This window comes from Eumetopias jubatus, unplaced genomic scaffold (assembly GCF_037043125.1).
Source record: "Eumetopias jubatus isolate StellerSeaLion01/CBP00866 unplaced genomic scaffold, mEumJub1_p1.0 scaffold_12, whole genome shotgun sequence".
Lineage (NCBI taxonomy): Eukaryota > Metazoa > Chordata > Mammalia > Carnivora > Otariidae > Eumetopias > Eumetopias jubatus.
Genome location: NW_028274818.1, coordinates 9,297,987 through 9,310,756, shown reverse-complemented (window position 1 = coordinate 9,310,756; position 12,770 = coordinate 9,297,987). Strand labels below are relative to the sequence as shown.

The following is a 12,770-nucleotide window of genomic DNA, read 5'->3' as shown; positions in this document are numbered from 1 at the left end:
TTGGAATATATATGTGTGCTAGTATTTTAAAAAGCCTTTAGAGTAAGTATAAGGTACTCCCCTCAACCAAAACCCAAATGTATAAAAAAAATCCGAGTGCAATGATATGAACTATTTCTTACCATTACTATTCTCCTAGACTTTTAAAATAGTGAGTGCCTCTCTAGAGCTCTAGTGGGAGTTTATATTCATTAACTATTTGAGGGATGATGGGGGGGTCTTTGGAGGGAGGGATAGAGAGTCTGGAAGCTTAAGAGTTAGGATGTATCATTTACTCCATGGAAGAAGGCACATTAGGCAGAAATGAAGAAAAAGCACCTCAGGAATTGAGATTTATATTTGGGGGAAAATGGGATTTGATATAGAACTTAGCTGTGAATATTAATAAAATAATGCAACCTATATTTAGCTTAGCACAGTACCTGGCACCTGGTATGTAATAAATATTTATTGAATGAATGATGCGTGAATGTCTCTGATGGTTTGTTCCCTTTTCTTGCTTCTCTGCCAAGACAGAAATTAATAAACTCAAGTGGATTTGTGGCTGGTTAGCTAATGCTTGATTATGTTTACTTACTCAGCATTCCTAGGGTGACTGGCCGTGAATTAAGATGATGACTTAGGAGTATTTACCAAATTGAAAGTGACCTTATTTAAGTAGAAATTTCAAACACTTAAAATAATGACCCAAAGGGTAGTTGTACTCATTGAAGCAGCATTTTATTGATAGGGGAGCCACCCTTTCCTTATAATTAAACAAAAAAAGTTCCTTGCTAGATCTTAGGTGATTGCCTGGGAGAGAAATGCGGCCCGTGAAAGCTATGGGGGAGGAATTAATTTCCGGAGTGATGGCTTCTCCCGGGTGGGGGGGGAGGGGCCGCGAGTAGGGGGTGTGGCTTGGCGGGGGCGGGGGTGGGGAGGCTGCTTTCCCAGTGGGCTGGGTTTGTCATCTGTTTCCTTCTGGTGAAAGCTGATCACTGGTCTGCCAAAGCTTATGGAGTGATTTTGCCCACTTTCCACCTTTTCTTTTCTCCCTCTTTCTGACTTCTCCTTTCCAGAGGAGCCAGTGTCTCCAGGTTTCCCCATTTAATTTCTAGCCTCCTCGCGGGGCCGAACTTTCTCCAGACAGCAGCCTCTGGCTCAGGCTTAGCTTAGGGCAAGTGTTTGGCCTTAGGAGGGCAAGTGCTCTCACTTCGAAAAGCCTCGGACAAATGAAGCACACTAAAAGTTATTGGCGACGCTGGTCAGCTATGTCTCTTCCTGGAACATTGCCATTTTAACAAAGCACCGGGAATAGCTGTCAAGGCACAGCCCTTTTGCCCGAGGTAGCTGTGTGTGTTGTGCTCGCAAGGTCTGCATACCCACAGACTGGTTTCAGCCTTGCCAGGTTAGACCAGATCTCTAAAGTGCGTTCCGCTTTTCGAGACTGAGTACTATTTGCTGAATAGAGAATGAGTGGACTAGACAAGAGAATAGAGAAAAAACTAATGATGTGATGTATGGTGATTAACATAACATAATAAAAAAGAGAGAGAGAATAGAGAATGTAGCCTTTCCCAACTACCTGATCTCAGAACCTTTAAAACAATTTCTCTTCAAGGATCATCTGTGAGACTATTATTTCAGGGTTCCTGCTTTGTAAAGTTCTGAGCTAGGCTGTTTGCCCTTGGCAGAGTTGCTTAACGTCTCTGGGCTTTATTTTTCTCATCTCTATATGGAGGGAGGTGAACTAGAGAATTTCCAGCTCTCCTTAGGACTTCCAAACTCTTATAGAAGTGGAAGGGCTCAGGCACCGCAGGGAGCCACTGGGGGAGGGAGAGAGGAGAGCCTTCCTATTCCTTCTGCTTACACCATGTGGCCCCACTTGGTCAGGTGGCTGCAGAAACAGAATTTGCTCTCCCCAGTGAGCCGCTCATGCAGTTCCGGCAGCAGCTGGGTTGCCCTTAGTGTTTACAGCTGTTTGATGAGCCCACCTCTGCCCTACCTCCACCGGGTTGGGGTGGGGCATCCTTCCATAGTACAGGTGGGTATCAGGTGAGCACACTGTGGAGCACCTGGTTATCAGGTTCAAATTCACTAGCTGGGGGGCTGGTCTGGGCCGGCTCCTATTTTTAACTGTATCTGACAGAGTCACTGCCTTCCCCACTTACCGATCCATTTTGAGGGTCAGTGTGCTTTCCACAGCCTCTCATGACCCAGAAGTCCCTGATGTTAGAAGAGGAAGGGGCAAGGTCAGGTAGAGCAAAGTGCACACGACCTAGGCACTCTGTTTCTGTCGCTCCCAGGGCCTTGATTTCCTTTCTATAAAACAAGGCAGGATGCGCTCTGAGCCACGCCTCCATGTCCCCCCCACAATGTAAAGTTCCATCAAGACCCTGCCTGTGCAGCGGGGGACAGATGCTTGGAGCCTTAGGCCCCAGCACTAGGGACAGAGATTCAGGCTGCCTGAGCCCTGCTCAGGAGATTGGACCCTTACAGAGCGCAGGCCGGGAATGTGACCGTGTTCCCCAGGGATGCCTTTGTTTTCAGGCTTTCTCCACATGATACATTTCTGCAGCATTCATTCTCCAGAGGAACCCAAGGGAAGTCTTGAAATGGCATACCATTTTGGGGGAATTGGATCACATTCTCAGCTTCTAACAAACCTATATACTCTTGCCCACGGCTAGGCTTCTGTGGACTGGTCATGATGCCTGAAATTCGCATTGTGACTTTGCCTGAGCCCATTGATTTGGGAGGAGAACACAGACTCTCTTTCACCTTGGAAGAGACGACTGTGGTGTTGTAAGAGCTTCAGAAGGAGAAGCCTCCTCACTGAGTGACCTTGGGCAAGCACTTCAGCTTCTATGGACACGTCTCCTTTTTGATAAAATAGGGAATTCGAATCTTGCCTCACCAGGGTTGTTCTAAAGTGATTTAATACAGCACAGCGTCTGCCGTTTACTATACAGCCTGTCAGGCATGTGATCCTCCCAGCAACGTCATGAGTCGTGTGGCTTGACCCCATCTTATAAATGAAGGAAAAGAAACTCTAACAGGTGCCAGTTTGTCCAAGGTCACAGAGCTGATGGGTGATGAAGGTAGGATTTGGCAAAAGTTTTACTCCTGAGGGCACGCTCTCTTAGTTACTAAGCGATACCCCCACCACAGATGCAAATGCCTCAAAATGCTCATTATTGTTTTTACAGGCTCCATGGAATGAATTGTCCCCTCCTAGGCACTAAATGGTCCATTAACTTCAGGCCAGATCAAACCACCGTTGCTATGTGACCTATTTACACTTTGGGGTTCCTCGCCTTTCAGAAGCCTTCAACGCTTCTCAGCTTTAAAGTCTTACATTCACCTTTGATATTGTTTTGTATAATTTTCTTCCTTTTGCAGGCAAGGAAGCTAAAAGGAAAAACAACTTTCCTAAGCTCACTCAAAGAATGAGTGGCAAAGCCAGCAACCGTTGACTCGTCGATGCCTGAGGTGACTCAGATTCCCTGTGTAGCCACTTCTGTAAGGAGAATTCCTTCCAAGGTAATCTGGAACATGCTATAGCCATTGGCCAGACCACTGGGCATTTCATACTTATCAAAGCCCCAGATGGTGCATAACCACTCTAGTGGAAATGTCTCTATAATCCAGCATGGCTACCCTACCCCCGGTCTGCCCTTGGGAGCAATCTTCGACACTGAAATTCTAAAGCAGTGGAAGCTTTGGTGGTCTCTCAGAATTCGTATCTCTCAGAGGCTCTGGGAGGTTAGGAGGAGGACCGAAGGAAATTGAGTCCTGTCTCTCCTTCAGCATTCTTTGTGGATAGATTTTCAGGAAAATATGTTCTGTGAGAAGTAGAAACTTGGAGCACAAGTGCCTCGGGCATTGGGAGAGGTTTCCCCACTGGGTGCCATGGTGAGGCGCCCATCTTGGCATTTGGCGTAGAAATGGAGGAGACCATTCATCCTGAGAGAGCCTGGTGAGAATATCTCTAAGTCTCAAAGTGTTCCTAGCATCTTTGAAAGGCTCTTAGTGTTTTGGAAGGGCCGGCTGTCAGAGGGACATGGAGTGATACGGATGTGCCATCGTGATATTCCCAGGCTGAATGGGGGAGACCCAGGGAGCTCCTGGGAAGAAAGCTGACTCGACCATGGGCCTTGCAAGGAGCGTCCATACTTCTCATCAGAGCCCACGAACCCACTCCCACAGCCGGGTCTTCCCAGCGTTTCACTTCCTGGGCCGACTGAAGAAGTTACGTCTATGGTCTGGCCATGGTCTCAGTGATACCCAGTTGGGGGAAAGCAGATAGCAGAGCGACGGGTTAACATTGTGATAAATGCTTTTGCTCCTGTCGCCAGGCAGACTCTCAGTCTGAGCTCTTCTGCACGAGACTCCCAGTATCCCAAGTGTCAGGGGCAGGATCACTAACCTGTCACAGGGTGCAAGTAGTCCCCATTTCACGGAGCATGCTATCTACCTTCCTGGAGAGCTTGCTTCAGACAAAGTTCTCTGCACTCCCCAAGCCAGAGAGGATGAAAGGTCAGGAAAATGCCTCTGAGAAAACCCTGGTGCGTGCGTCCTGCTGTGTCATCTGGCCACTCGCCTTCACCCCTGCTCTCCCAGCCTACAGCTGCCACGCTTCTGTGCAGAAACGGGCCACGCTGGGTTCCCTCTGAGAGAGATTCTTTTGCTGTTGCCCTAGTAACAGAATTATTAAACCAAGTTCCAGCCTCGGGAGTATTTGTGCCTGGTGAGGTAATGTCTGTCGCATGCAGCCTTTTCATTCCCACCCCAACCCCCTCGCTTCAGGCCCTCTGTGCCTCACACCTAGACTGATGGGCTCGGCTCCTCCCTGGCCCCAGTACCACCTGCTTCTCCCACCCCCCCCCCCTTCCCGGGGTGGCTCCCAGCTGAGCAACACCCTTTCTCAGGCTCAGAGGCCCCTTGTTGGCCAAACCCCGCATTGGCCTGGCATTCAGAGCCTCCCGCCGTGGCCCGTAGCACCTTCCGAAGCCCACGATGCTCCTTTCCCAAAGCCCACAGTGCTCCCTCCCAAAGCCCACAGTGCTCCCTGTGTCTTAGCAGAGCAGGCTGCACCTGCAGGCCGGTGATGGAGTAGATCCCAGAAGAACAAACACGGAGAAGCCACAGGACTTAGGTGGCGACTGGTCGGTGAAGAGGCAATACATACAGGGGAGTGTTTAAGCATCTGGGCTTCGGAATGAGACTGTGTATAAAATTTGAGCTCTCTCACTCAATAGCTGTGTGACTTTGGGCAAGTTTCTTTTTTTTTCTTTTCTTTTTTTAAGATTTGTTTATCTTAGAGAGAGAGAGTGTGCATGAGCGGGGGGAGGAGAAGAGAGAGGAAGCAGTCTCCCTGCTGAGCCGGGCTCAGTCCCACAACCCTGAGACCATGGCCTGAGCCAGAGTCCGCGGCTTAACCGACTGCACCACCTAGGCGCCCCTTGGGCAGGTTTCTTCCCTCAAGTCTCAATTTCCTCAAAGGCAACATGGAGACAATGATGGTACCTTCCTCATAAGGGTTTCTCTGCCCAATTAACGATCTTCTAGAGTGCTTCGCTTAGTACCTGTGCACACAGAATCATAGCAGCCATGTTAGCTGGGATGATGAAGGTGGCTGACAGGCGAAGGGTGACCCTGTGGGAAATGGGGCCCAGAGCGGCTCCTGATTTGGGCGAGTGGGGGGAGATCGTGCAGATAGAGAATCCAGGTGCAGAAGGAACCCGCTGGTGAGAACAGATAATGTTTTCATTTGGGGGTTTATTGAGTTTGAAGTGTCACAGCTCACTTGTATGATTGTCACTGAGTGCCAGGCACTATGCTGGCACATTCCATACATTCTCCCTTATATAATTCCCACAGCAGCCCCCTGAGATGAGGATTATTAACACATGGCAGGGTTTAGCAGCTTGCCCAGTTGTTAAGCAGCAGAGCTGGGATTTGAACCCAGGCCTTTGTGTCTCCGGAGCCTGCACACTTTTTACCACTATATGCATTGCTTCCTAAATATCTTGACTCTGGTTAGGAAGTCAGTCCTTTTGTATGTGCGTGTGCATGTGTGTATTGCACACACATGTGCTTTTAGTGCTAAGATGGTCTTTGGGGGAACATAATGGTTTGCATTGCTTCCTGCCGAGGCAGTGGTCTGCCCCCTCACCTGGGATCCCTGTGTGGAAATTTGGCCCCCAGATTTGGGGACTTCTTTTATGACACATGCTCTCCTGAGCTTGTGCTCCAAGTCAGTGGCTCAGTGCTCACCTCTCCCCTGGTCTTATTCCCAGTTTCCCCCCACATGGTGTTCTTGGTCTTGAAAGTGCATTAGCATCTCTGAACCTCACTTTCCTCTTTTGAACAACTTAAGCAGTTATGGAATTGCAGGAAGCATCAAAAAAGATAGATGTTTCTTGAGGAGAGGGGCTGTTTCTGATTTCTCAACATTCCCAGGGCCTGGGCCAGAGCTGGGCATAGACCAGCTGACCTCTGAACGAATACATGACCAACTGACTGCATATGCTGTTATATATGGTCCTGGGTCCACCCCTTTTGTTTGATCCTACTGAGATTGCTTCCTTTTCCACTTACTGCTGTCCAGGATGGTTACCCCAGTTTTTGTGCTTTGGGGATGACTCTGTTTAAACTTTTGGTGTCAGCTAAACCACAGTGGCAGACTTGGGTTACCCAGTTGGGTTACTGGTGCTGGGTATTGGGTGTGTGCCCATATATGTGGTGGGGGATGGGGAGGTGGTGGCAGGTGGCAGGTGTGGAGGGACAAGGGAGTAGACTGGATCATATTTCCTCCAGAGACTTTCTTTGTAATGGGGAAGGTGCTCTGAGAACCTGAGGGACATGAATTTACATGCCGTAAATGGAACCCATGCTGTGGTTGAATCTTAAAGACCAATGTGATGGTATTAGGAGGTGAGGACTTTGGGAGGTGATTAGGTCATGAGGGTAAGAGCTAACGAATGGGATTAATGCCTCATCACGGAGGCCTCAGAGAGCTCCCAACCCCTTCTGCCCTGTGAGGATACAAGAAGTTCGAGACTTGGAAAAGGGCCCTCACTCAACTATCCAGCAGCTTGATCTTGGACTTCCAGCTCCCAGACTGTGAGAAATAAATTTCTATTGTTTATAAGACACCTGGGCTGTGGCATTGTACAGCGGGGTACAATGAGTTGGCTTGTAACAGGAATATTCTGTTCTTTTAATAACAATGCTTCAACATGGTGACTTCAAAAATATTTTTCCCCCTATCATTCCACGTAGTGACACTTTCAGTAACCTGCATCTGGATTTTGCTGCTATTTAATTAAGACTTCACCCTCTAAAAATGCACATTTAATACTCAGAGTAAACCCTTGACTTGTTTCCTCTGAAGATAAACAGGTGAGATAGCTTCTTGAACTCCGAATTCTGAGATAATTAAGATTAGTTGCCATAGAGAGAGAGAGACAGAAATGCATTAAAATGTATCATACCTTCCATGTTTAGGAAATTCATTTTGTTAAATATTCAGGGCCATAAAATCTACCCAGACCCAGATACCTATTAATCTGCTGGCCATACAGCGTCCAGAGTGATCTTTCCTTGTCAGGAGAGGCTTCTAATTGCTCCGCTCCTCTGCTCAGAAACTTTTAATGGCTCACCATTGTCCTGTGTACCGATGGTGCTCAAGACCCTCAGGATCTGACCCAACTTCCCTTCCCCAGCTCATATGCTACCATCTACCCACGTAGGTGCTGGCTGGCGCCTGCTGGCATCTGCGGTGGGCCAAGCCTCTCTACATTATTTACCCTTTGGATTCTCTTTCTTGTCCTCTTGTGGCTTTGTGAGCTTCTGCTCACTCTTCTGGACCCAGCTCAAATTACACATCCCGTTTAAATGCTGGGCCTCTTTGGATTCTTCCAGACAGAATAATCCTAGGCTTTCTTGGACTTTGCACTTTTATGACAATTCTCATTATAATGCACCACAATTATACATTCTCCCCAGTAGACTGAGAGCGCCTTGGGACCCAGGGACCCACTCATTGTATGAATATGTACAATGCCTTATATGAATACGCATATTCATATAATATCTAGCACATAGTAGGTCCTGAATCACTCTTGTTGGAGCAAATTAAATGAACGGCATTACACTGTCAGTTAAAAGTATGTATTATAAAGTATGATATTATAAAGATTTCTTCAGGGAACGAATGATCCAGCCCAGTGTTGTCTGTGGTGCGCCATATAAAAGCCCCACAGTGTTTTGTTGATGGGGGGTTGTCTTTGTACACCTGGCTGCAGGAGCGTGAAGCTAATCTAGAGCTCACTGCTACCCCTTTGGTTAAGTAGTAGAAAGGTCAAAGTTAGAGGCCACAAAAGAATTCCTTCTTTCATGATGCCTATAACAACCTGTGGACACTCTAGACACTCAGTGATGGGAGGCTTATCATTTGATGGTTAAAGTGTGAACTGTGGAGTGAGGTGGACGTGACTCTGAGCTGCATGAATGGCAACTTCCCGACCTTGTCTTCATTTTTGTGATGTGAAAAATGGAGATAATCATATTATATTCCTAAAGTGGCTTTGAGCGTAAATGAAATGTTCAGGCCACACAAACGGGTCCTCAGCACCCAGGAAAGTATTTAACAAAAGGTAGTAGATATTATTTTTGTGTGGTTTTGTAATCGTTCTGGCTTATGAATAGAATGTATAACAGCAATGCAAAATGATGCACTAAGTTTCCCTCAAGAAATAGCAAATGCGGTAATCATTACTGATTTTTTTTTAAAGATTCCACTTATTTATCAGAAAGAGAGAGTGCGCGCAGAAGCAGGGGGAGCAGCAGGCAGAGGGAGAAGCAGACTCCCCATTGAGCAGGGAGCCCAATGTGGGGCTTGATCCCAGGACCCCAGGATCATGCCCTGAGCCAAAGGCAGATGCTTAACCGACTGAGCCACCCAGGCGCCCCATCATTACTGATTTGCTGGCGAGTTACAATATGGTTTGTTATTAGTAGCTGTTCGAGTACTGTCAGGGGCTAGAGCCAGTCCCAGAAGATTCCAAAAGAGCTGCTTAACTAAGGTCATCCGAGGGAAGCCACTCGGATACCTGTGGTTCTGAGTCCAGCAAGACCAGCAGACGAGGTTCCTGGACCAAACAGTGCGAGGATGTGTTTGATGAGGCTGGGACACAGCTGCGTGGAGACGGACCTTCGGCACAACCACACAAAGGGCACGCAGGGCAGGTAATCTCTCTGTTTGTAACGCCAGATTGTAGGAGCCCATCGCCTCCTGTCCTGCATAGGAAACCCCGGAAGAGGAACTTTCTTGAGACATTACATGGAGGCTACATCGGCAGCCGCCTCTCGATTCTCTTTCTATCAGACCTGTGACTCCCAAAGCTTAGCATTCATTTTGACTATAAGAGTGTAAGTATGTAATCTCTGATGCGTACATTTATTAAAAATGGAATCCCCTGTCCTTGGTGTTTTCTTAAGGATTCCTCCCTCTGATAATGCATCACCAAAGCAAAGAGTTGCTTTATTTAATGTACTCTGCTTTTATGATACGTCGTTTTCTTTTTCTTCTTTAAAGGAAAGAGGTTTCTGCGATTTACAGTACATGGGATTGGGAGCATGGGAAGGAAATAATGGGTGTGGAAGTCCGTGAAAGAGGCTGAGGTCTGAGATGACTAGGGTGTTCCTGAAGGTTCCAAGAATGCCCAGGGGCTGGCCCCCAGCCCTCATAAAATCCACGAGAGACCAGTGCCCCATCTGAACCTCCAGGAGCTGCTCCATTGTGAACTCATTCTCCTCCTCCCTCCTCTTCAGCGCCTCTGAAAACCATGAGTAGAGCTGAGGGACGGGCTAACTGAGGGGCCCTTGGATGGAGATCTAGCTGGAAAGAGTCTGGAACCAGGAATGTAGGGACCTGAAGTTTAGTCCTGGTGCTTTCTTAAACTCCCTGTGCAACCTTGGACAAGCCCTTCACTCTCTAGTCTTCTGTTTCACCATCTGTGAATCAAGGGAGCTATGTCTTTGGGTCTCGGGTGCCGTGGAGCCAGGCCAGGGACAAGCAGTGGGGCGGGAAACAGCCCCTTCATCTCCTACCGAAAGGCACATGTCAGCTGTCCTTTATGAACACCTCATCCAAGGCAATGATGCATGATTCTGAGACTGGTGTAATCTGGAACTGGCAGCCTGGAGGTCTGGGATAGCCAGGAGTCACTGGGAGTGCAGGGAAGCTATAACTTGGAAGCTCTTTGCTTCCTTGGGAGGAGAGTGGGGGGGGGTCCATCCTCGGGAAGCCACCATCCCGGGAGCACGTCAGAATAGTATATTTGTATGAAGTCAGACTCTGGTCTTTGGTCTTGGTGGTAAGGAATCTCCACCCCCCCCAAAACAAAACAAAAACAATACTCAGAGGATGTGGTGGTCTTTATTCAGAGAAATCAAGGTGAACTGAACAAATCTCAGGACCCTGGTAGAGCAAGAGGGTAAGTTGGGGAATTTTATCAATAAGCAAAATGGGTCCACCTTTGCTCCCTTCGTGGTCCGGTCGCTCGCTCGGGGGCCCGGGCTGAGACCCCCCGCTTCACTGGGACCCCCGCCTTCGCTCAACTCTCGCTTGGGACCATGACCTCTGAGGTGGTGTGGCACCTGCTCTATCAGTCTCACATGCCAACAAAAACAACTTGTCTGTCCTCACAAGTATCTGATGATGAACAGAAACAAAAAAAGGAAGATATTCATTCTTTAACTATGTCTGGCCATGTTGGTTTTGAGAGTTTGCCTGATCAGCTGGTCAACAGATCCATTCAGCAAGGCTTCTGTTTTAATATTCTCTGTGTGGGGGAGACTGGAATTAGAAAATCAACGCTGATTGACGCATTGTTTAATACTAATTTTGAAGACCATGGATCCTCACATTTTTACCCACATGTTAGACTTAGAGCCCAGACATATGAACTCCATGAAAGTAATGTTCGATTGAAATTGACCATTGTGAATACAGTAGGATTTGGTGACCAAATAAACAAAGAAGAGAGCTACCAATCGATAGTTGACTACATAGATGCTCAGTTTGAGGCCTGTCTCCAAGAGGAGCTGAAGATCAAGTGCTCTCTCTTTAACTACCATGATTCTCGCATCCACGTGTGCCTCTACTTCATCTCCCCTACAGGTCACTCTCTGAAGCCACTGGATCTCTTAACAATGAAGAGCCTTGACAGCAAGGTGAACATTATACCAGTGATTGCCAAAGCAGATGCAATTTCTAAAGCTGAATTACAGAAGTTTAAGATCAAGCTCATGAGTGAATTGGTTAGCAACGGTGTTCAGATATACCAGTTTCCAACAGACGATGAAACTATTGCTAAAATCAATGCTTCAATGAATGGACATTTGCCGTTTGCTGTTGTAGGAAGTATGGATGAGGTAAAAGTCAGAAATAAGATGGTCAAAGCTCGCCAGTACCCTTGGGGTGTTGTTCAAGTGGAAAATGAAAACCACTGTGACTTTGTAAAGCTCCGGGAAATGCTCATTTGTACAAACATGGAAGATCTGCGAGAACAGACCCACACTAGGCATTATGAACTTTACAGGCATTGCAAACTGGAGGAAATGGGCTTTACAGATGTGAGCCCAGAGAATAAGCCACTCAGTCTTCAAGAGACCTATGAAGCCAAAAGACATGAATTTTATGGTGAACGTCAGAGGAAGGAAGAAGAAATGAAGGAGATGTTTGTGCAGCGAGTAAAGGAGAAACAAGCCATATTTAAAGAAGCTGAAAGAGAGCTGCAGGCCAAATTTGAACACCTTAAAAGAGTTCACCAAGAAGAGAGAATGAAGCTTGAAGAGAAGAGAAGACTCTTGGAAGAAGAAATAATTGCTTTCTCAAAAAAGAAAGCTACCTCAGAGATATACCAGAACCAGTCCTACATGGCATCGGGCAGCAACCTGAAGAAGGACAAGGACCGTAAGAACTCCAATTTTATGTAAAGCAAAGGTTCCAGATCACAGAAGGTCATCACAAGCAAAAATTATTAAAATGTTAGAAGTATGCTTTGATTTTCTTGCTGTTTTTATTTGCTGTATCATTTATTCTATATCTGGCAAATGGCTGTAGTTACTGCCATTTATGGAAAAATATTTTTAAGTATAAGGTTAATACATAAACCACAGTGGGTGATATCACTTTTATATTCACTGTTGTTAGAAGTTTTCAAGTTGCTGGTTTGTGATGAATCTAAATCATTTCTCCTGCTGCCCAGTTATTGTCACTTACGTGCATTGTACCACAGAGCAAAGTGTCAGTGCCATTGAAAATACAGAAGTCATTCATTATATGGCTATCTGATTGCATTTATATTCCAAGATGAACTCCTTTTTTGTACATACTAAAGGTAAATTTTGGGAAATATGTTTTAAAATGTATTATGTACCTGAAGCTCTAACCTCTTTAATAGTTTCATAGAACTTTTTAATTTTTGATACCCATTATCCAATTGGTAACATGATCCTAAGCTTTTGTATCAAATTATGTAACATGGCCTTCCACAGTTCAGTGTGCCTTATTGTGGTTGATGTATTGTTGTGATGAAACAAGATGTGTGTAAAAGTCAAAACATCTAGGTATAAATCCATTTTCTAGTGATGAGCACCTTTGAACCTGGGATATCGCCACTCTAATTCATTAGAATGTTTTACATACTTGTTGTTTAAAACTCTGTTTTCCAGGGGAAAAATCATAACGTAGAATCATCTTATTAAAAATATTTCTT

The 12,770-nt window shown here is 46.4% G+C and overlaps 1 protein-coding gene and 1 long non-coding RNA gene across 3 annotated transcripts in view; both read left to right on the top strand.

Annotated features, from left to right (window-relative positions):
* Positions 1-12,770, top strand: part of LOC114210472 (uncharacterized) — an 87,245-nt gene that overhangs the window by 51,057 nt on the left and 23,418 nt on the right. Inside the window, exon 6 of the long non-coding RNA XR_003609527.2 lies at positions 3,382-3,522. This is a non-coding gene — a long non-coding RNA (uncharacterized LOC114210472). The remainder of the gene's footprint in view (positions 1-3,381; positions 3,523-12,770) is intronic.
* LOC114210469 (septin-10-like) lies at positions 10,288-12,038 on the top strand. 2 transcript variants are annotated; one of them, XM_028104748.2, is made up of 2 exons: positions 10,288-11,650; positions 11,781-11,923. In XM_028104748.2, exons 1-2 carry the CDS (start codon positions 10,624-10,626, stop codon positions 11,834-11,836), a joined length of 1,083 nt encoding a protein of 360 aa, XP_027960549.2. In that variant the 5' UTR covers positions 10,288-10,623; the 3' UTR covers positions 11,837-11,923. The 2 variants fall into 2 exon arrangements, with proteins under 2 accessions (XP_027960549.2, XP_027960548.1); XM_028104747.2 differs by having other exon boundaries at positions 10,288-12,038.